Here is a 24,585-nt window from a genome sequence, read left to right as displayed (position 1 = left end):
AGGAGGAGGTAGAATGGAGAGAGGAGGAGGGGGAGAGAGGAGGAGGGGGAGAGGAGGATAGAGTGAGAGGAGAGGGTAGAATGGGAGAGAGGAGGAGGAGGTAGAATGGAGAGAGGAGGAGGGGGAGAGCGGAGAGGGTAGAAAGGGAGAGAGGAGGAGGGGGAGAGAGGAGGGTAGAATGGGACAGAGGAGGAGGGGGAGAGAGGAGGGTAGAATGGGACAGAGGAGGATAGAGTCAGAGAAGAAGGTAGAATGGAGAGAGGAGGAGGCGGAGAGTGGGAGGGGAGAGAAGCAGGGGGGGCAAGGAGGGGAAAGAGATCAAACAACAACTCCATACCAATAACCCACCAGTCTGTACAGGGTTCACATCTTATTCAAATAAGCTTGACCTTTGTCCCAAAAACTGATTGAATAATAATAATGGCTGAATATTAAACATGTCCAATACTCGGGTTATCCAACGCAGGTCCATTAAGGTGAAAGAGTTGAAATGGATCAACAGTGTGAGCAGAATAATCCTGGTTGTATTCAGACAGTTGTTAGAACAGTGCATTGAACAGCAGTGCTGCATCAACTCCAGTGTGTCAGACGGTCTGACTCACCAGTCAGAGTGCTGTCAATCTTCTTCTCTGAGTCTCTGTCTTTGATGTGGAAGGACACATTGACCTCCTGCTCCTTGTCGTAGGCAAACTAACACACAGGATATACACAACAGAGAAAACTGACATCTGAGTTACTGAGGGCCAGAGACATGTCAAAACACACTTGCTGGCTCTTTCTTTCGCTCACACAGGACCCCCCCCACACACACACACATACACACACACACCAGGGTTTCTGATAGCTGGTGATAGCTGGCTTTTGGACGATTTAAAAAAAAGGAAAAGCGATGAATAAAACTGTCCGGGAGAAGAAGTGTTTTCCCACTAACTGCATTATGGGACGAACCACCTCACCTAGCCTACTGGGAAGAAAAACATTATGGGACGAACCACCTCACCTAGCCTACTGGGAAGAAAAACCTGTTTCTCAACATCACAAGTTCAACATTCTGATCTGTTAGATCAGACTCATTGCTTTTAAAATACACTGCTCAAAAAAATAAAGGGAACACTAAAATAACACATCCTAGATCTGAATGAATGAAATATTCTGATTAAATACTTTTTTCTTTACATAGTTGAATGTGCTGACAACAAAATCACACAAAAATGATCAATGGAAATCAAATGTATCAACCCATGGAGGTCTGGATTTGGAGTCACACTCAAAATTAAAGTGGAAAACAACACTACAGGCTGATCCAACTTTGATGTAATGTCCTTAAAACAAGTCAAAATGAGGCTCAGTAGTGTGTGTGGCCTCCACGTGCCTGTATGACCTCCCTACAACGCCTGGGCATGCTCCTGATGAGGTGGCGGATGGTCTCCTGAGGGATCTCCTCCCAGACCTGGACTAAAGCATCCGCCAACTCCTGGACAGTCTGTGGTGCAACGTGGCGTTGGTGGATGGAGCGAGACATGATGTCCCAGATGTGCTCAATTGGATTCAGGTCTGGGGAACGGGCGGGCCAGTGGCGGGCCAGTAGGAGGAACCCAGGGCCAACCGCACCAGCATATGGTCTCACAAGGGGTCTGAGGATCTCATCTCGGTACCTAATGGCAGCCAGGCTACCTCTGGCGAGCACATGGAGGGCTGTGCGGCCCCCCAAAGAAATGCCACCCACACCATGACTGACCCACCGCCAAACCGGTCATGCTGGAGGATGTTGCAGGCAGCAGAACGTTCTCCACGGCGTCTCCAGACTCTGTCACGTCTGTCACATGTGCTCAGTGTGAACAGGCTTTCATCTGTGAAGAGCACAGGGCGCCAGTGGCGAATTTGCCAATCTTGGTGTTCTCTGGCAAATGCCAAATGTCCTGCACGGTGTTGGGCTGTAAGCACAACCCCCACCTGTGGACGTCGGGCCCTCATACCACCCTCATGGAGTCTGTTTCTGACCGTTTGAGCAGACACATGCACATTTGTGGCCTGCTGGAGGTCATTTTGCAGGGCTCTGGCAGTGCTCCTTCTGCTCCTCCTTGCACAAAGGCGGAGGTAGCGGTCCTGCTGCTGGGTTGTTGCCCTCCTACGGCCTCCTCCACGTCTCCTGATGTACTGGCCTGTCTCCTGGTAGCGCCTCCATGCTCTGGACACTACGCTGACAGACACAGCAAACCTTCTTGCCACAGCTCGCATTGATGTGCCATCCTGGATGAGCTGCACTACCTGAGCCACTTGTGTGGGTTGTAGACTCTGTCTCATGCTACCACTAGAGTGAAAGCACCGCCAGCATTCAAAGTGACCAAAACATCAGCCAGGAAGCATAGGAACTGAGAAGTGGTCTGTGGTCACCACCTGCAGAACCACTCCTTTATTGGGGGTGTCTTGCTAATTGCCTATAATTTCCACCTGTTGTCTATTCCATTTGCACAACAGCATGTGCAATTTATTGTCAATCAGTGTTGCTTCCTAAGTGGACAGTTTGATTTCACAGAAGTGTGATTGACTTGGAGTTACATTGTGTTGTTTAAGTGTTCCCTTTATTTTTTTGAGCAGTGTATATATTTCTATGTAATCTAGGACTCCTGGTTGTATGAATTGGGGATCTATCGTCCCACAACTGTCCCAGAGTCTGTTTGGAACAGGCTGTTTCTTTCTCCCACAGAATCACAAGCTGACCAATAGGTCAACTGTTCTATTATGGGGGATATTAGATTGACAGGCTGGTGATTCTGCTGTTCTTAACTCGTCTTGTTGGCTGAGGAAAAGTCAGTGTGGACAGTTATTCTATCATCTCCACGTGAGCATCGTTGCATGCTTGAGTTGCATGTTCTGTTAAGATGAATTACCATAATGTAAATGTTATTTCTGTCATTCTGAGCACCGTGGGTGGACGCCCTAATCAGGTTACCACCCAATGCATATGGGCCCGGGAAATTTCTCAAACGTCTTAAATTATAATACTTCCTGTCAAATATCCGGCACCACATTTTCCTAAGGAAAACACTGACATGCACACATGCACACACAATCCAACACGCACACAACATAGCTTTTAACTCCATATTGGCAGCCTCTCCAACTCAGTATGAAAACAGATGGGTGGAGAGACAGAGACAGAAAGAGTTGGAGTACTGGCTGGAGGCTGGAGGTGAATGTCTTTGGGACTGAGGGAAAAGACTTGTACTGCTCATGTGGGGCGCTGGGATGTAAAACCTGTGTTGTCTCAACTAGAGGTGGATATTACTGACCTCATAACCCTTGAAGTTGAACTTTAACCCCTCATTAAAGGTGAACTCTTCCTCCGTGTGTTTCATGAGCTCCGTACCAATCTTAAACATGTGATCCTGGAGAAATACGGACAAAACAGACAGACACAGGACAAGAGAGACATACAGAGACACACAGGACAAGAGCAAGAGACAGAGACACAGGACAAGAGAGAGTCAGGACGAGACAAAGAGACACAGGACGAGAGAGACATACAGAGACACACAGTACAAGAGCGAGAAACAGAGACACAGGACAAGAGAGAGTCAGGATGAGACACAGAGAGAGACACACAGGACAGACAGACAGAGAGAGACACACAGGACAGACAGAGAGAGACACACAGGACAGACAGAGACACACAGGACAGACAGAGAGAGACACACGGGACAGACAGAGACACACAGGACAGACAGAGACACACAGGACAAGAGAGCATGTATATTAGAATGCGTAGGAGTCAGTCAGGCAAAACCACAACAGCTGTAATGGAACCCTATTCCCTACAGTGAACCCAAATGGCACCCTATTCCCTAAGTAGTGCACTGAGGTAATAGGGTGTAATTTGGGATGCAAGCCTAAGAGCTGTGTCTACAGTGGTTCTTCCTTTAAAAGTTGCGTCATACTGCAGCACAGCTTGCGGGAATCCACAGAATTCTATGGCACCATCTATGCCACCATCTACCACTAACGGACTCGTGGCATAAGCTCAAAACTTTTAAAAGGAAGAACCACTGTATCTCACCTTGTAAATGTCCAGGTTCTTCCCTTGGAAGCTGATGGGGATGCGGTAGCCTACAGGGATGAGATGAGGGTCTGGGTTTTCAAACTGAGGACAGCTATCAGCCTGGAGGGAACAGAAGGTAGCTGGTTTAATCAGACAGACATATAGGCAGACAGACAGACAGGCAGGCAGACATACAGGCAGGCAGACATATAGGCAGGCAGACATACAGGCAGGCAGACATACAGGCAGGCAGACATATAGGCAGACAGACATACAGGCAGGCAGACATACAGGCAGGCAGACATACAGGCAGGCAGACATACAGGCAGGCAGACATACAGGCAGACATACAGGCAGGCAGACATACAGGCAGACAGACAGACAGGCAGACAGACATACAGGCAGACAGACAGACAGGCAGACAGACAGACAGGCAGAGCTTGCCAGTTGCCACCTATAAGGCAGAAAGTCGGTAACAGATACAAGCTGGCTCAGAGACAATAGCTCTTTATCAATTCATCTTCCTTCACTTCCTCACATCCTCTCTTCTGGCCTGCTTCTCAAAAAGTATTGGACCTTCTTCTTGAGGAGGCGGGGAGAGAGGACACAAGGAATTGTGGAAAGACAAAAGGAGATTGAGCCAAACTGTGTAGTTCACTGAGACAGGGCTTCCTCCTACGTGTTGGGCTTTGACGATGTGAGCTCCGTCTACAGCATCATCTATGTCACTGCAGGTGTGGTCCTGGGCATTCCACTGGCACTGCCACTCACTGGTCACACATGCTATACACCTGGGGACAAACAACCAATAGGAGATAAGGAATCAGAGTTTATATAGCCAATGAGCACAGAGATCCTCAAAGGTGTTCAGTGTAAAATGAGTGAACAGAGCACTGAGAATAACTGTCAGAAAAGCGTCATTAACGGGTAGTCTCCATAAAGCAGATCACCTACGGGTCCATCTTCAAGGCATTCCTAGTCGATCATCAAACATTTCTGTAAAGCCAACGATAAAGCCTTCCACTCCTATTTATTTTATTCGTCTTACACTTGATTCAGAAGTCCTGCACGCCGGGTAGGCAAAGTATTCCAACCATTTCATTTGTCTGAACGGAACTCTGCCTCCCCATTGGACCAGGAAAGCTAAATCAAGTGCGGCTACTGTGCTGGCCAATCGAATAGCTCAAAATCACACCCCTACAGCTTCCACAACCCCACAGCAAAGTTTAATACTAGCCTAGGTGAGATTTGATACCTTAGAAAACCCAGACCAGAGAAAGACCGTCAAAAAATACAGCAAACAGCTGCTGTTTTTATGAGTGAGTTCATGTTTAAGTTTTTATCTAGTACTGTCAACACTGTTTTAATCCAGTACTGTCAACAATGTTTTTATCCAGTACTGTCAACACTGTTTTAATCCAGTACTGTCAACAATGTTTTAATCCAGTACTGTCAACACTGTTTTAATCCAGTACTGTCAACACTGTTTTAATCCAGTACTGTCAACACTGTTTTAATCCAGTACTGTCAACACTGTTTTAATCCAGTACTGTCAACAATGTTTTTATCCAGTACTGTCAACACTGTTTTAATCCAGTACTGTTGTCACGATCGTCGTAATGAGGCAGAAGAGTGGACCAAGGCGCAGCGTGAGAGAAATACATCTTCTTTTATTTTCAGAAGACGAAACACGAAAACAAACACTTTTACAAAACAACAAACGACCGTGAAGCTACAAACGTTAGTGCATACACAATCTACAAACGTTAAACATAGACAATTACCCACAACAGCCCAATGCCTATGGCTGCCTTAAATATGGCTCCCAATCAGAGACAATGAATGACAGCTGTCTCTGATTGAGAACCATTCAGGCAACCATAGACATACCTAGACACCTACACTCAACACAAACCCATACACTCTAACAAAACACCCTAGACACTACAACCACCCAAGACAAGACAAAAACACAAACATCCCCCCTGTCACACCCTGACCTAACCAAAATATTACAGAAAATAAATAACTAAGGCCAGGGCGTGACAGTACCCCCCCCCCCCCCCAAAGGTGCGGACTCCGGCCGCAAAACCTGACACAGAAGGGGAGGGTCCGGGTGGGCCTTCCTACGGCGGCGGCTCGGGTGCGGGACGTGGCCCCCACTCCACCATAGTTAATACCCGCTTTGGTGGCTCTGGCAGATCCTGGCTGACTGGCGGCTCTGGCAGATCCTGGCTGATTGGCGGCTCTGGCAGATCCTGGCTGACTGGCGGCTCTGGCAGATCCTGGCTGACTGGCGGCTCTGGCAGATCCTGGCTGACTGGCGGCTCTGGCAGATCCTGGCTGATTGGCGGCTCTGGCTGATCCTGTCTGGCGGACGGCTCTGGCTGATCTTGTCTGGCGGACGGCTCTGGCTGATCCTGTCTGGCGGACGGCTCTGGCTGATCCTGTCTGGCGGACGGCTCTGGCTGCTACTGTCTGGCGGACGGCTCTGGCTGCTCCTGTCTGGCGGACGGCTCTGGCTGCTCCTGTCTGGCGGACGGCTCTGGCTGCTCCTGTCTGGCGGACGGCTCTGGCTGCTCCTGTCTGGCGGACGGCTCTGGCTGCTCCTGACTGGCGGACGGCTCTAGCGGCTCGGGACAGACGGGCAGCTCTGACGGCTCGGGACAGACGGGCAGCTCTGACGGCTCGGGACAGACGGGCAGCTCTGACGGCTCGGGAAAGACGGGCAGCTCTGACGGCTCGGGACAGACAGTGCGCCTCAGCCGGCCAGAGTCTGCCGTCTGCCCAGCGGCGCCTGAACTGCCCGTCTGTACTGAGCCTTCAAAGCCGCCCGTCTGTACTGAGCCTGCAAAGCCGCCCGTCTGTACTGAGCCTTCAAAGCCGCCCGTCTGTCCTGAGCCTTCAGAGCCATCTGCCAGACAGGAGCCGCTAGAGCCGTCCGCCAGACAGGAGCCGCTAGAGCCTTCCGCCAGACAGGAGCCACTAGAGCCTTCCGCCAGACAGGAGCCGCTAGAGACTTCCGCCAGACAGGAGCAGCCAGAGCCTTCCGCCAGACAGGAGCAGCCAGAGCCTTCCGCCAGCCATGAGCAGCCAGAGCCGTCAGCCAGCCATGAGCAGCCAGAGCCGTCAGCCAGCCATGAGCAGCCAGAGCCGTCAGCCAGCCATGAGCAGCCAGAGCCGTCAGCCAGCCATGAGCAGCCAGAACCGTCAGCCAGCCATGACCAGCCAGAGCCGTCAGCCAGCCATGAGCAGCCAGAGCCGTCAGCCAGCCTTGATCAGCCAGAGCCGTCAGCCAGCCATGAGCTACCCCTCAGTCCGGAGCTGCCCCTCAGTCCGGAGCTGCCCCTCAGTCCGGAGCTGCCCCTCATTCCGGTGTTGCCCCTCATTCCGGTGTTGCCCCTTAGTCCGGTGCTGCCCCTTAATCCAGTGGGGTTAATTTGTAGGGTGGCCATTTGGAGGAGGCTACGGAAGCGGGGTTTGACTATGGTGGGGTGGGGACCACGTCCGGAGCCGTAGCCGCCACCGTGGACAGATGCCCACCCAGACCCTCCCCTAGACTTTAGGTGGTGCGCCCGGAGTTCGCACCTTGAGGGGGGGGTTCTGTCACGTTCCTGACCTGTTTTCCTTGTTTTTGTATGGGTTTAGTTGGTCAGGGCGTGAGTTGGGGTGGGCATTCTATGTTATGTGTTTCTATGTTGGGTTAAATGTGTTGCCTGATATGGTTCTCAATTAGAGGCAGGTGTTTGACGTTTCCTCTGATTGAGAACCATATTAAGGTAGGCTGTTCTCACTGTTTGTTTGTGGGTGATTGTTCCTGTGTCTGTGTCTGTTGCACCACACGGGACTGTTTCGTTTGTTCGTTCGTTTGGCTAGTCTTTCCTGTTCGTGCGTTCTTCGTGTCTATGTAAGTTCTCAAGTTCAGGTCTGTCTACGTCGTTTATTGTTTTGTAGTTTGTTTAAGAGTTTTTCGTGTTCGTCTTGTCTTTAATAAATATCAATTATGTCTGCATACAACGCTGCGTTTTGGTCCGACCCTTACTCCTTCTCCTCATCCGAGGAGGAAGAATTAGACAGCCGTTACAACTGTCAACACTGTTTTAATCCAGTACGGTCAACACTGTTTTAATCCAGTACTGTCAACAATGTTTTAATCCAGTACTGTCAACACTGTTTTAATCCAGTACTGTCAACACTGTTTTAATCCAGTACTGTCAACACTGTTTTAATCCAGTACTGTCCAACATTGTTTTTATTCAACACTTTTACAAAACATAAATGTGCTTCTCCCTACTTCCACTCGTGCTGAGTAGCCGTGCTTCAACAGGCCTGTTGTTTTATTATCAGCAGCTCGTCAGGTCTATTTTAATATCCAGGAATATTTCACTTTTCTGGTCATAGGAACAACATGAATTGGAGCATGAGGCAGAAATAATGTGATGCGACTCGAGTTTGGCCATCAGGTGGAAGACGGTGTCCCCTCTCTCTGGTCAGTCTCACCGGAGGAAAGAAGAAAGCAGGGACTATGAGAGGTGGACCCTCTGCTGCGCTCTCCCTCCGCTGAGACTGACCATCAGTCCAGTAAAATAAAAAATATAATTATTTCAATTTATGCTCAGCTGAGCCTTGCAAATGATACAACTGATCTATTTTGTCATCAAAGCTCGAGTTTTGAAATATAATATGGTCTGAAAAGAACAATATTGTCAGGAAGGCATAAAGCCAATATGTTGTGATAATGTATTAGGCCTACTGCACAAACCTAATTCCTACACAACAGTTTTATTAGGTTACTGTTGCATAGGCTTACATTATTAAGTCCTGTTTTTAAAGAATATCTGAGTGGTAGATCTCGGCTTGGAAAGTGATCTTGTCTCAGAAAAGGTTGGTGACCATAAAGGGTTTTACTGGCGCCACTTACGGCGTGTTCTCTGACTTCCTGACAGTGGCAGCACAGTTGTAGAACTTGTATTCACTGGACGTCACCTCGATGCCGTGGTTGACCAGGATCTTCACCTGCATCGTCACAAAGTCTGAACACAATATGACAAAACAGTCCATTAATCTGAGAGGAAATGTTAGCCTGGTCACCTGACTGGTTCTGTACTGAATAAAACACAATGTTGCCTTGTTTGGCAAGACAAAGACTAGTTAGTTAAAGAAACAGACTGATATCCAGGCTTAAAAACAGTATAGAGACCCATCTACCACCCAAGGAGCTAAGGACCGGGGTTAGGACCAGTATTCAGGAGGACTCACCCTGCTTGTCATGTGTAGAGGGGATGTTCACAGGGTCAGGGAGGGCACAGGTGACCTTCTGGTCCATCACCTCAGCTTCACTAGTGTCCGAACCAAACCTGCACTCGATAATGTCAGAAGGGCCGATCTTGGGGAGGGAGGGGATGTCGATTTCAACCTGGACAGGAGAAAAACAGGTTTTTGAGAACAACAAAAAAAGAACAAAAAAAGAATGATGAAAAAAAAAAGTAAAATAAAGAGAGCGAGAGAGCGAGAGAGAGAGAGAGCTATACAAATTGATGGAAAGTGGTGTTGGGGGTAAAACATACGACATTATAAAATCCATGTACACAAACAACAAGTGTGCGGTTAAAATAGGCAAAAAACACACACATTTCTTCCCACAGGGCCGTGGGGTGAGACAGGGATGCACCTTAAGCCCCACCCTCTTCAACATATATATCAACGAATTGGCGCGGGCACTAGAAAAGTCTGCAGCACCCGGCCTCACCCTACTAGAATCTGAAGTCAAATGTCTACTGTTTGCTGATGATCTGGTGCTTCTGTCACCAACCAAGGAGGGCCTACAGCAGCACCTAGATATTCTGCACAGATTCTGCCAGACCTGGGCCCTGACAGTAAATCTCAGTAAGACAAAAATAATGGTGTTCCAAAAAAGGTCAAGTCGCCAGGACCACAAATACAAATTCCATCTAGACACTATTGCCCTAGAGCACACAAAAAACTATACATACCTTGGCCTAAACATCAGCGCCACAGGTAACTTCCACAAAGCTGTGAACTATCTGAGAGACAAGGCAAGAAGGGCATTCTATGCCATCAAAAGGAACATAAAATTCAACATACTAATCTGGCTAAAAATATCTGGCTAAGGATCTGGCTAAAAATATTTGAATCAATCATAGAACCCATTGCCCTTCATGGTTGTGAGGTCTGGGGTCCGCTCACCAACCAAGATTTCACAAAATGGGACAAACACCCAAAATTCTGCATGCAGAATTCTGCAAAAATATCCTTCGCGTACAACGTAGAACACCAAATAATGCATGCAGAGCAGAATTAGGCCGATACCCACTAATTATCAAAATCCAGAAAAGAGCCGTTAAATTCTACAACCACCTAAAAGAAAGTGATTACCAAACCTTTCATAACAAAGCCATCACCTACAGAGAGATGAACCTGGAGTCCCCTAAGCAAGCTGGTCCTGGCTCTGTTCACAAACAGACCCCACAGAGCCCCAGGACAGCAACACAATTAGACCCAACCAAATCATGAGAAAACAAAAAGATAATTACTTGACACATTGGAAAGAATTAACAAAAAAAACAGAGCAAACTAGAATGCTATTTGGCCCTAAACAGAGAGTACACAGTGGCAGAATACCTGACCACGGTGACTCACCCAAACTTAACGAAAGCTTTGACTATGTACAGACTCAGTGAGCATAGCCTTGCTATTGAGAAAGGCCGCCGTAGGCAGACATGGCTCTCAAGATAAGACAGGCTATGTGAACACTGCCCACAAAATGAGGTGGAAACTGAGCTGCACGTCCTAACCTCCTGCCCAATGTATGACCATATTAGAGACACATATTTCCCTCAGATTACACAGATCCACAAAGAATTCGAAAACAAACCCAATTTTGATAAACTCCCATATCTACTGGGTGAAATTCCACAGTGTGCCATCACAGTAGCAAGATGTGTGACCTGTTGCCACAAGAAAAGGGCAACCAGTGAAGAACAAACACCATTGTAAATACAACCCATATTTATGCTTATTTATTTTCCCTTGTGTACTTTAACTTTTTATGGCTGCAGGGGCAGTATTGAGTAGCTCCGATTAAAGGTGCCCATTTCAAACGGCCTCGTACTCAATTCTTGCTCGTACAATATGCATATTATTATTACTATTGGATAGAAAACACTCTCTAGTTTCTAAAACCGTTTGAATTATATCTGTGAGTCAAACAGAACTCATTTGGCACAAACTTCCTGACCAGGAAGTGGAAATTCTGAAATCGAGGCTCTGTTCTTCTTCCTGCCTATAAATGGGCATGATACATAAGAGTCTACGTGCACTTCATAGACCTTCCCCTGGATGTCAAGAGGCTGTGAGAGAAGAAATTTCGTGTTTATCTTGGTCTGAAGTGGAATACAGGCTCTTTGTATGACGTGTCCCTCATTTCCGGTACTCTGGGGAGCGCGAGGTGGACAGTGGGATTGCCTTCTGTTTAGCTGCCGTTATGGACGACTACTATCTCCGGCTTGGATTTTATTTGATACATGTGACCATATCATCGTAAAGTATGTTTTTTCAATATAGTTTAATCAGATTATTGACATTTTTTCGGGAGTTTTGCCGTGTTCCGTTCTCTGACTTTGTTGACGATGGAGAGATCCGTGCCACTTGGCTAGTGCGCGTGCTAAATCAAGAGGGAAAGTTGCCGTTCTAAATCCAAATAACGATTGTTCTGGACAAAGGACACCTTGTCCAACATTCTGATGAAAGATCAGCAAAAGTAAGAAACATTTTATGATGCTATTTCATATATCTGTCGAACATGTGAACTAGTCGTGGGCGCCCAACGTTTGGGTACTCTAGCTATACCGAAGCTGCATATCGTAATGAAGTTATTTTTAGAATTCTAACACTGCGATTTCATTAAGAACTAATGGATCTATCATTTCCTATGCAACATGTATTTTTTAGTTATGTTTATGAATAGCTATTTGGTCAGAATATGTGTGTCAGAAAAAGTGTCAGGAAAAATCCGGACGTAGTGGGAAAAAGTAGCTAAGTTAGCACAATGTGTAACCATTGGTTTCAGCTCTAAATATGCACATTTTCGAACAAAACATAAGTGTATGTATAACCTGATGTTATAGGACTGTCATCTGAGGAAGAAAATCAAGGTTAGTCAAAAATTATATATCTTTTGCTTGTTTGTTACGATCGCTTACTTTTGCTAATGGGAAATTGCTTGTGTTTTTGGCTATTGTGGTAAGCTAATATAACGCTATATTGTGTTTTCGCTGTAAAACACTTGATAAATCGGAAATATTGTCTGGAATCACAAGATGCCTGTCTTTCAATTGCTGTACACTATGTATTTTTCAGAAATGTTTTATGATGAGTATTTAGTTATTTGGCGTTGGTGTCTGTAATTATTCTGTCTGCTTTCGGTGCAATTTCTGATTGTAGCTGCAATGTAAACTATGATTTATACCTGAAATATGCACATTTTTCGAACAAAACATAGATTTATTGAATAACATGTTATAAGACTGTCATCTGATGAAGTTGTTTGTTGGTTAGTTTGGTTGGTTCTTGGTTAGTTAGGTTGGCTTTGTGCATGCTACCTGTGCTGTGAAAAATGTCTGTCCTTTTTTGTATTTGGTGGTGAGCTAACATAAATATACGTGGTGTTTTCGCTGTAAAACATTTTAAAAATTGGACATGTTGGCTGGATTCACAAGATGTGTACCTTTCATATGCTGTATTGGACTTGTTAATGTGTGAAAGTTAAATATTTAAAAAAATATATATTTTGAATTTCGCGCCCTGCACTTGAGCTGGCTGTTGTCATAAGTGTACCGACGTCGGGCTTGCAGCCATAAGACGTTTTTAACCATTTGTACATTGTTACAACACTGTAAATAGACATAATATGACATTTGTAATGTCTTTATTCTTTTGAAACTTCTGTATGTGTAATGTTTACTGTTAATTTATATTGTTTATTACACTTTTGTATATTATCTACCTCACTTGCTTTGGCAATGTTAACACATGCCAATAAAGCCCCTTCAATTGAATTGAATTGAAAAGAGAGAGAGAGAGAGAGAGAGAGAGAGAGAGAGAGTGTGTGTGAGACAGAGAAACAAGAGAAAAAACTTCCTCTTGAATACAAAGAGGTCCATTGAGGAAATCCTCTCAATGCAATTATTTTTCAAATCACAGGACTGGTTATGTGACAAAAACTCAAGTTCCTGGAGAGAATTGAGATGAAATGGAGTGAAGTGACTGATATCTGGTTTAAAAATGTACACAGTTCATTAATCCAGAACTGACCCAGAAAGCTCATTTCAGAGAGAGAGGTTAGAGAGTGTGTGTGTGTGTGTGTGTGTGTGTGTGTGAGTGAGAGTGAGTGAGAGTGAGTGAGAGTGAGTGAGAGTGAGTGAGTGAGTGAGTGAGTGAGTGAGTGAGTGAGTGAGTGAGTGAGTGAGTGAGTGAGTGAGTGAGTGAGTGAGTGAGTGAGTGAGTGAGTGAGTGAGTGAGTGAGTGAGTGCGAGAGAAATGCACTGAAAAGGAGCAGAGCTTAATGGAATTGACTAGAGTTAAACTCAGAATGAATGAATTCAGAATGAAGCAAACCCAGCACAACAGATGATCTTTCACACTGGAGAGGACAGCTGCCAATGACAGGGAAAGTAGACATGTACACTCAACCACTCAGTACCTGCTTGGTCTTCCTACAGCTGAAGCTGGGTGGGTTAAAGGCCTGGATCTGAACACACTGCTGGTTGGGGCTCCACAGCCACGTGTTGTCATCCTCAGCCCTGGGACAGTCTCCCTTCCTGGTACACCTGGAGGAGAACAGACCAGTCACACCCTGGACCACAGCTAACCCTGGACCCCAGCTAACCCTGGACCCCAGCTAACCCTGGACCACAGCTAACCCTGGACCACAGCTAACCCTGGACTACAGCTAACCCTGGACCACAGCTAACCCTGGACCACAGCTAACCCTGGACTACAGCTAACCCTGGACCACAGCTAACCCTGGACCCAAGCTAACCCTGGACCACAGCTAACCCTGGACTACAGCTAACCCTGGACCACAGCTAACCCTGGACGACAGCTAACCCTGGACCACAGCTAACCCTGGACCACAGCTAACCCTGGACCACAGCTAACCAGGAGTCTAGACTACAGCTAACCAGGAGTCTGGACCACAGCTAACCCTGGACTACAGCTAACCAGGAGTCTGGACTACAGCTAACCAGGAGTCTGGACTACAGCTAACCAGGAGCCTGGACTACAGCTAACCAGGAGTCTGGACTACAGCTAACCAGGAGTCTGGACTACAGCTAACAGGAGTCTGGACTACAGCTAACCAGGAGTCTGGACTACAGCAAACCAGGAGTCTGGACTACAGCTAACCAGGAGTCTGCTACCTGTATCCAGGCCCAGTTCATCACTGATAGGAGCTAAAGAGAGAAAATAGTCCTGGACCATCTATAACAGGAGAAAGACATTTATAAGTTAGATTGTATTATTCATTGAAAATATCAATGAACAGCAGGAAATATTGCAGCTATAACCAATGTTCCCCTAAAAAATTGTCACTGAGCAAATTTCAAGTCTGCTGAGCGCAAATTTGAACATTGTCAAAATTCTGTGCAACTTCTAGCGCACGTTTACTGTGAACACTGAGGCTGTACCCACTTTAAGTTACAGTTTTACTGTGAACACTGAGGCTGTACCCGCTTTAAGTTACAGTTTTACTGTGAACACTGAGGCTGTTCCCTCTTTAAGTTACAGTTTTACTGTGAACACTGAGGCTGTACCCGCTTTAAGTTACAGTTTTACTGTGAACACTGAGGCTATACCCGCTTTAAGTTACAGTTTTACTGTGAACACTGAGGCTGTACCCGCTTTAAGTTACAGTTCTAACAGTGGTCAAGTAGGCTACTGTGGCTATTTGTTCATAATGTCTGTAGACCTACCAGAGTGGCCTACCATCAAAAACAATGCAGAAAATGCATCCCATAACATTTTAATGGAAATATCTGTTCTATCATTCCGCCTACAGTAGCAGCCAATGTGTGGTGTTCAATGTGTGGTGTACATTCCATGAGACTTTTTGAATAAAACATGCAGGGCTTAATATGAACCTGTTTATCCACTTGTCCTTCAGACAAGGAGGTGACGGAAAATGTTGTGTTGATGCAAGAAACCACTTTTCTAAATATAATGTATTATTATTCCCATACCATTATTACAGAGTATCAGACAAATGATGCTTCCCTCTGTCTAATGGCCACATAGCTTATTCAAGCCTGTCTCAAAATACAACACTGCCCCTTTAAGACAAAAAAAATCTCTTCACCTGACTCGCTTTTCAAAGATGACTAGAAATGTACACATTTTGTGCTCTTGTAGGAAGCAATCCCTCCCCTATTGCTGACTACAAATGATCTATAACTGGGATAATAACTCACTAACTAGCAAAGGACATGAACAAACGTGCACATGTGGCTACATGCATCTCTGATTGGTTAAGGCGCAGCGGTCTGTGTGATTGAGCTCAGTCGTGCCTGTCAATGCAATAGAATCCAACTTCTGCCTACAACAAAAAATCTTGCATAGTTTGTTTTGTTTCGGTATGTTGCATTGAAAGCGTGGATTCAATCACAATTCCAACAGTAAAGGGAAGCGTTGATAGTGTTAACTAAGGGGGAAAACTCTAGAAAGTTGAGTGAAGTTGAATCTCGTGCTTCTCTGCGCAGGCTGGTATTTCTTCTGCGAGGCAGTCTGAGGAGCTGCAGACAGCTTAGAGGGACTGTCCGGGAGTATCTGTCCGGGGGTATCATCAGATGGGGCCACAGTGTCTCCTGACCCCTCCTGTCTCAGCCTCCAGTATTTATGCTGCAGTAGTTTATGTGTCGGGGGGCTAGGGTCAGTTTGTTATATCTGGAGTACTTCTCCTGTCTTATCCGGTGTCCTGTGTGAATTTAAGTATGCTCTCTCTAATTCTCTCTTTCTCTCTTTCTTTCTCTCTCTCGGAGGACCTGAGCCCTAGGACCATGCCTCAGGACTACCTGGCATGATGACTCCTTGCTGTCCCCAGTCCACCTGGCCGTGCTGCTGCTCCAGTTTCAACTGTTCTGCCTGCGGCTATGGAACCCTGACCTGTTCACCGGACGTGCTACCTGTCCCAGACCTGCTGTTTTCAACTCTCTAGAGACAGCAGGAGCGGTAGAGATACTCTTAATGATCAGCTATGAAAAACCAACTGACATTTACTCCTGAGGTGCTGACTTGCTGCACCCTCGACAACTACTGTGATTATTATTATTTGACCATGCTGGTCATTTATGAACATTTGAACATCTTGGCCATGTTCTGTTATAATCTCCACCCGGCACAGCCAGAAGAGGACTGGTTACCCCTCATAGCCTGGTTCCTCTCTATGTTTCTTCCCTGGTTTTGGCCTTTCTAGGGAGTTTTTCCTAGCCACCGTGCTTCTACACCTGCATTGCTTGCTGTTTGGGGTTTTAGGCTGGGTTTCTGTACAGCACTTTGAGATATCAGCTGATGTAAGAAGGGCTACATAAATACATTTGATTTGATTTGGGGGAACATTGGCTATAACTGGTACTGTACTCACTTGCCCTGCAGCACACACCAGCCACAGTAGGGGTCTTTCTGTGCCACGCAGGACTGGCAGTCTGTCTTCAGGTGGCACGCCTGCACTGGCACCTTGGTGATCTATGAGCAAAACAAAAACGGCTGATTCAAACATTGCTTGGATATCGTACTAACCAAAATGCATGGAATGCCTCACACTGATGAAAATCTACGCTCTGGAATAAAGTTCCACGTTAAGTTCCCGGCTCACCTTCTTCTCTGTGGTGATGTAGAGGTGTGTGAGGCTGGTGTCAAACAGCAGGTTCTTGTTGACCTTGTCCCCGGTGTTCTCCCCAGGGGCGCGGCCGTACACCTCTGGACTGGTCGACAGGTGCAGCTTCAACACCTACGTTACATTAGCAGAAAGAAGACAGAAAAGGCGGCTGGGTCGATGCAGAAGACGTTAGTCAACTATTAAGGAAAATACATACAAGTCAGAGCAGCCTATAGAATAACATTCCAGCAGGACGTGTTTCTGTTTAGCAGACACTCTTATGCAGAGCAACTTGTAGTCAGTGCATTTAGCTAAGGTAGGTAAGACCAACTACATATCACAGTCATTGCTTTCCTCAAGTAAAACTTTCTTCAAAGAAGCAGCGATTAACAAAACCAGTTACAGTGCTAGTGGAAGACAGACAAGTGTGAGTGGAAGAAAGGCAAGTGTTAGTGTTGGCGTGAGAAAGACCAGTGTTGGCGTTAGTGTTAGAAAGACAATATTGCAATAGTAAGGTGGTAGCTAGCAGTGACAGGTCAACAGTAAGGTGTTAGCTAGCAGTGACAGGTCAACTGTAAGGTTGTAGCTAGCAGTGACAGGTCAACAGTAAGGTGTTAGCTAGCAGTGACAGGTCAACTGTAAGGTGTTAGCTAGCAGTGACAGGTCAACTGTAAGGTTGTAGCTAGCAGTGCCAGTTCAACAGTAAGGTGTTAGCTAGCAGTGACAGGTCAACTGTAAGGTTGTAGCTAGCAGTGACAGGTCAACTGTAAGGTTGTAGCTAGCAGTGACAGGTCAACTGTAAGGTTGTAGCTAGCAGTGCCAGTTCAACAGTAAGGTGTTAGCTAGCAGTGACAGGTCAACTGTAAGGTTGTAGCTAGCAGTGACAGGTCAACTGTAAGGTTGTAGCTAGCAGTGACAGGTCAACTGTAAGGTTGTAGCTAGCAGTGACAGGTCAACTGTAAGGTTGTAGCTAGCAGTGACAGGTCAACAGTAAGGTGTTAGCTAGCAGTGACAGGTCAACAGTAAGGTGGTAGCTAGCAGTGACAGGTCAACAGTAAGGTGTTAGCTAGCAGTGACAGGTCAACTGTAAGGTTGTAGCTAGCAGTGACAGGTCAACTGTAAGGTTGTAGCTAGCAGTGACAGGTCAACTGTAAGGTTGTAGCTAGCAGTGACAGGTCAACTGTAAGGTTGTAGCTAGCAGTGACAGGTCAACTGTAAGGTTGTAGCTAGCAGTGACAGGTCAACAGTAAGGTGGTAGCTAGCAGTGACAGGTCGTCCGCGAAACAACGGCTCTTTTTGGGGGAACGTCGAGAACTGAATCTCATCTGTGAAAGAGCTGTTCCATTTGTCTCCCTGATTGGCTCGCTGCGACTGCTGCGGTTTGAGCTCCAGACAACCATTATCTGGAGTTCAGTCAGAGAAACATTCTCTGAAGATGGTAACTCAACCATTATCTGGAGTTAGGGTCAGCTGTAGTCTCTGAAAACCTTATTGTGGTCCATGCAGGCGGAAGAAAAATGTCACGTAAACCATTTAATTGAACTCGTGTCACAATTTGACATAAAGGTAGGCAACCCCTTATATTTTTCATGGTTTTTCATCCATTTGTAAGAACTAATGAACAAAGATCTGTTTGGGAGCCAAAAGACCCAGCTCAACGAAAAGACTTGGAATGTCCATCACTGTTAGCTAGTACCTCTCCTAAAGTGGTCCCCAGGAAGGCAACGGCGTGCTCCGTTTCCACAGCGACGGCCACAGCGGTCATCAGGCCCTTCTTGGTGAAAACGGGGTCGGTTGCCAGGGCGAACTCTGCCCTGCTGGCCAGCGGGGAGGGCAGGAGCTCAGCACCACACTTTTGATTGGTCACCATGCCCATCTGAAGAGGGGAGGAATCAATGTCAGATACATTATCTCACTAGTAGGTAGAAGTGATAATGTAGCAGTTATTACATTATATTTACATCCTCTTGTACATTTCATTGTAGAAGAGCAACGACCATAACTTCAAGGTAAACTACAAAACCATCAATTGTTCAAAACCCTTGACTGGAGGGGCTGGTCAGGCTACAAACCTCATTTTCAATTTTACACAGCTCGTCTGACTTGGAGGAGTACGGGGAGTAGACGGCAGACGTCTTGTTTATTTTTCCCTTGGTGCTGTAGCAGGCTCCTATGATCTCCACCAGTCTCTGGTTGATGGCCCTCAGTGGGTACATACATACTGCCGAGCTGGAGCTGTCGTCGTCTGAGCTGAACACCACAAACACAACCTGACAGGAATACACAAGTCTCTGTTGTTAACTCACTGTTCTTACGGTTCAGACTTGCCTGCTTAAGTAAAGGTGAAATGCCCGCTTTATCTGTCCAAACTCATTTGTGGGATTCAATCTAATTCAAACAACTATCTGTCCCCTTAGGGCAATTCTATTAGGGGTTATATAATTGAATTGGGGTATAGAATTGAACTGGTTAGTGGATTAAGTTTAAATTGTTAGAGGGGGAAAATAAATACATACTTTATCCTGGGCTCCAACCGGTCCGTACCGGCCAGAGGAGCTCATATTCCTGGCCAGGGCTTCTCCTGGGAGGGCCACGTAGGCTGCCTGGACCTTGTTGTACTTGTTCCCCGCACTGCAGTTCAGCTGGAGCTCTGTGTACGAGTAGTAGTTGTGGTCGTTCTCACACATCCTGGAGATAAAGGTGAAGTTCTTGGTTCCTGAATCCTGGGCACCCAGGGTTCTGGAGAACAGGAAGTAGACAAAGCCCTCGTCCTGGAAGAAGAGACACATAAAAAAAGAGAGAGGGGGAAATAGAGAAAGTGGGGAAAAAAGGAGAGAAAAAGAGTGAGATAGAACAGAATGAGTTCCATGAATCAGTATTTGTCTTTCAGTCTTGTTGTACCGTTGTAATCACAGACAGGCTCCGAGGGGATGTTTGACACTGCTGTGTGTGTAAAAGGGGTTTCTCCGTCTCTTACCTTGAAGACGTGTCTGAAGTCATGGAGGTAGCGCAGTGTGAAGGGGTTGGACTGGACGGCCGAGGCCTCGATGATGCTGTCGAACAACACCCAGTCATGATGGACCTGGAGGATACGGGTGCTGATCAGCTTGGTGCTGTCATGGCTGCCGTAGCCCTTAGCCACCTGAAGAGAACAGAGAGTTACCATGGTGACCAGGAAGTAAATACAACATGGTTCAGCTTGGTGCATTCGTGGCTGACATAACCTTTACACACCTAGGATGAGACCGAGGGAACAGAACATGGGAAATTCACTTATCTAGTACCTTTACAATTTTAAATCCCAATACAACATCAGCATTGCGATTGCAAAGCCAGGATAGTGGGTTCGATTCCTGGGACCACCCAATACGTAAAACATTTATACAAGTCGCTTTGAATAAAAGTGTCTGCTAAATGACATTACTGTGATATATCACGGAGCGGTTAGTCCACCTACCAGGAAGACGGTGAAGTTCTCCCTGTCCTTGCTGAAGTAATAAGACATGACCCCTACTACTGACACACTCTCCTCAGCACTGGCCACGTACGACTTCTCTCCGTTACTATCGCTGAAGTACAGCAGCTGCTCTACATTAGACAGGTTCCTCAGAGAACAGATTCCTCTGTACAGACTCCCACACACTATCAAGGTGTCTTTGGATGGATGGATGAGGAGCAGTTTGTTATGGTTGTCTGTCTCCACTGCTTCCTCGCAGGAAGTCACGGGCGGGGGACACTGGCGGTTGTCCAATTCGGGTCCTGTTCTGGTGTGTGCCTCGGGGTGCAGGGATTGGTCCAGTTGGTAGAGGGCGTTGACCGTGCCCACATACAGCCGGCTGGTGATTGGGTCCTGGACTACGTTGTTGATGAGGGTGTCAGAGGTGAACTCGTTGTAGGCGGAGCCGAGGAGGGAGAGAGACGACATCGCCAAGATGGCAGCCAGGACCCACCGCCACGCCATCTCTGGTGGAGAGGAAGGGAAAAATAATTATGTTAAGCTTTGTCTCTTTGTAACTTGGTAGAGAAAGAGAGGGAGAGAGAGGTAGGAGGGAGAAAGAAGAAGAGGAAGGAAGGAGTGAGAGGGGGAGAAGAGAGGGAAGAGAGTGAAGGGAGGGAGGGAGGAGGTAGGAGAGAGAGACTGAGGAGATCGAGGAGAAAGGGGGAGATTAGGAACTAATCTTAATCATTCCATCCTATTAGTCTTTCTGTGACTTTGTAACTTAGTAACCACAGACAGGCCTGAGGGGACGTTTCAACAGCTAATAAAAAAAGACATGAAGGATTACAATGTTTAATAACATTCCTTCTATAAAATGTTTTTTTTAGCAGTAAGTTATTCAGTTCTACTTCAGCGTTCCTACCTGTCCACTCTCATTATTATTCATTCTCATCCTTCCCTTCCCACTAAACATAAAGGAGGGAAAATCAATTCACTCGCTCCCCTAACTCCCCTCAGATGTTGATCAGTGAATTTGACACGGACGATAAAATAAAAGAGAGGATCAGGAAAGGATCAGGAGAGGAAAGGATCAGGAGAGGAGAGGATCAGGAGAGGAGAGGATCAGGTGAGGAGAGGACCAGGAAAGGATCAGGAGAGGAGACGATCAGGAGAGGAGAGGACCAGGAGAGGAGAGGATCAGGAGAGGAGAGGATCAGGAAAGGATCAGGAGAGGAGAGGGCCAGGAGAGGAGAGGATCAGGAGAGGAGACGATCAGGAGAGGAAAGGATCAGGAGAGGAGAGGGCCAGGAGAGGAGAGGATCCGGTGAGGAGATGACCAGGAAAGGATCAGGAGAGGAGACGATCAGGAGAGGAGAGGACCAGGAGAGGAGAGGATCATTGCACAGGTCTTATTTTCACGATTTGGACATTAATTCGCTTTCCAAAGCTAATAAACATGTGGAAATGTGAGCAGCATTTTGTATTCCAAGTTGAATTAGTTAGGGAGCGTAAACATAGTACAAACTTTCTTTACATTCAAATTTCAATAGTTCCTTGGTCATGTGACCTAATGACTTCAAAAAAGGTTCAGTATGTCCACTGACTACCCTTCTATATTGCACACCATTTAGTTTGTCCATTTTCATCTCATATGGTTTTACATTAAAAAAAAATAATGTAGAATTTCAATAGCTCCTTGGTCATGTGACCTGGTGACTTCCAACACGGTTCAGAATGTACACTCAGTGGGCCTACACATTGCACACCCTTTGGTTTGTCCATTTTCATCTCACAAGATTTTAAAATAATTTTTCAAAATGTAGAATTTCAATAGCTCCTTGGTCATGTGACCTGGTGACTTCAAACACGGTTCAGAATGTCCACTCAGTAAGCCTACACATTGCACACCCTTTGGTTTGTACATCTTTATATCACATGGTTTTACATACATTTTTCTAAATGTACAATTTCAATAACTCCTTGGTCATGTGACCTAATGTCCGCTGACTACCCTTCTATATTGCGCACTCTTGTTTGTGTACTGTAAAATCACGCGGTGTAACGTACATTTTTCATAGTTTAAAATTTGCAATAGCTCCTTGGTCATGTCTGTCACGTTCCTGACCTGTTTTCCCTTGTTTTTGTATTTGTTTAGTATGGTCAGGGCGTGAGTTGGGGTGGGCATTCTATGTTGTGTGTCTAGTTCGTCTGTTTCTGTGTTCAGCCTAATATGGTTCTCAATCAGAGACAGCTGTCAATCGTTGTCCCTGATTGAGAATCATATATAGGTGGCTTGTTTTGTGTTGGGGATTGTGGGTGGTTGTTTCCTGTCTCTGTGTTTGTGTTCTGCACCAGATAGGACTGTCTCGGCTTTCACGTTTGTTATTTTGGTATTTGTTAATGTTCATCGTTTATCGTCTTATTAAACATGTTGAACAATAACCGCGCTGCATTTTGGTTCTCTCCTTCATCCCAGGAAGAAAGCCGTTACAATGTAATTTACACACCTAAGAAGCATGCAGTGGATATACACCCATATAGCATAACTAATTGTTTGTTGTTCTGTTTCATTTGTTCCCAGGGGGGAAGGAGAAGGCACTTTGGGAGTGCTTAGGCAAGAGGCCCGCGGGCATACATATACCTGTAATATATTCAATGTCTAGGCACACTAGGTAAGACCTGGGCGGACCACCCCCTGTATTTTGGTTAGGGCACCAGGTGGTGCTAAGTTAGGTAAGTAGTGGGTAGGCAGGTTAGATAGGAGAGGGGGAAGCTTTGATATTTACTTTCTTTGCTTTGGTTCCGTCCAGCCCCTTTTCCCCATATTACCGTTTAAGGAAATAAATCCTAGTAAACGGTAAATTCTGCCTTTGTCGTCATTTCTCGCACCTACAGTTCATACCTCTTTTGCTTCACGGGGAGTTGATTTGCAGCAAGGTGTTGCGTTCCCTCTTCATAGAGGCGTGCGTAACACTCTAGTCAGGTATCTTCTATATTGTTGCACATTAATAATATTAGTTTGACAATTAGGGGGTTCAGTCCAGTTTTGTGTTTACCCTTTTCTTTAATATTTATCTATAATAATTGGTAGTTCTAAGTACCTATTTTCCCTGTTTTTTATTTTTCCACAGTATTTAACAGCGGTACACAATAGGAGAGAGACAGATAATATCTCCTTTCATTGTTAATATCAACCATAAAGGAAAAGGGCAAAGTACGAGAGCCATGCTATTAATTGTCCAAAGCAGGGATGGAGAGTGAGCTGGTAGGTAGGCTGCAGTGGGTTTGCTGGTCAATACATATACTGAACATGTAACCACAATAATGGTGGCCAGTAAATCAATAAAAATGTGATATTGACAAATTAAGCAGAAATTGTAGACCTTTAATCTTTTCCAACATGTCAACAGAAACTTAACTTCAATTAAATATGAAACATTTCACAGTGTTAACTTTCTTATCCCTGGTTGATGTACATTTCAGAGCCTCTTCAGTGTGGATGGGGTATAGCATACATTTTCAACAACAAAGACTGCACTTCCAGTTTGTGTTCTTTACTCTGTTGAACTCTTTTGTCTTCATTCCTAGTTACAGCACATGGAACCACCGTTGGCATGCAAAACATTCAATCAAAACAAAACGTAACACGTTATAAATAATATCAAATATCAATGCAGTATGACGAATTAGCCATCCATTGTGCTATATCATAAATTGTCTTACATGCCGTCACTGTTGTCAAAAGATTATAAACATGTTAAATAAAGTTACTAACTCAGTCAGTCTTTGGACCACATCCAGGTTCTTTATCAGTGACACACATGAAGCAGTTGTTGGCTTTGTTGAACTCTGAAATCATAGGCATGAACTGAACATATGGCTGTCCCACACAACTACATAAAAAGAAAGAATTTTTCATTTACTTTGAATTAAATGTCATTACATAACAGACATTTTTAGTATATCCTCAGACATTTCATTTTGCAGTTGCTCCATGTGTTTTTGAAGGTTCCATATCAATTTGGGATGTTGGGGAAGTTCTGCGCAACTTCCTTGGCCATCTACACCAAAACATAAAATAGAGTTTTTGACCTAATTTTCACATTATTGAAAATATAACTATCAAACCTGCATTACAAAGACCCCACAGTTGAAGGTGTCCTGCTGCATGGTGGGAGTTATTTCCCCTCTTTTCCACTTTATGTCCGCCCAGTCGTC

At 45.7% G+C, this 24,585-nt stretch overlaps 1 protein-coding gene across 1 annotated transcript in view; it reads right to left on the bottom strand.

Moving 5' to 3' along the window:
* Positions 1-24,585, bottom strand: part of LOC120031925 (plexin-B2-like) — a 58,033-nt gene that overhangs the window by 28,062 nt on the left and 5,386 nt on the right. Inside the window, exons 2-15 of the mRNA XM_038977783.1 lie at positions 20,386-20,891; positions 19,906-20,070; positions 19,445-19,699; positions 19,001-19,198; positions 18,625-18,804; positions 16,926-17,060; positions 16,695-16,795; positions 13,761-13,887; positions 9,299-9,455; positions 8,961-9,072; positions 4,719-4,830; positions 4,058-4,159; positions 3,294-3,389; positions 603-690 (exon numbers count right to left, since the gene is read on the bottom strand). Coding sequence (XP_038833711.1) covers positions 603-690; positions 3,294-3,389; positions 4,058-4,159; positions 4,719-4,830; positions 8,961-9,072; positions 9,299-9,455; positions 13,761-13,887; positions 16,695-16,795; positions 16,926-17,060; positions 18,625-18,804; positions 19,001-19,198; positions 19,445-19,699; positions 19,906-20,070; positions 20,386-20,889 — 2,332 coding nt within the window. The 5' untranslated portion in view covers positions 20,890-20,891. The remainder of the gene's footprint in view (positions 1-602; positions 691-3,293; positions 3,390-4,057; positions 4,160-4,718; positions 4,831-8,960; positions 9,073-9,298; positions 9,456-13,760; positions 13,888-16,694; positions 16,796-16,925; positions 17,061-18,624; positions 18,805-19,000; positions 19,199-19,444; positions 19,700-19,905; positions 20,071-20,385; positions 20,892-24,585) is intronic.

This window comes from Salvelinus namaycush, chromosome 38 (assembly GCF_016432855.1).
Source record: "Salvelinus namaycush isolate Seneca chromosome 38, SaNama_1.0, whole genome shotgun sequence".
In the NCBI taxonomy this organism is placed as follows: domain Eukaryota; kingdom Metazoa; phylum Chordata; class Actinopteri; order Salmoniformes; family Salmonidae; genus Salvelinus; species Salvelinus namaycush.
This window is presented reverse-complemented; position numbering and strand designations above follow the sequence as displayed.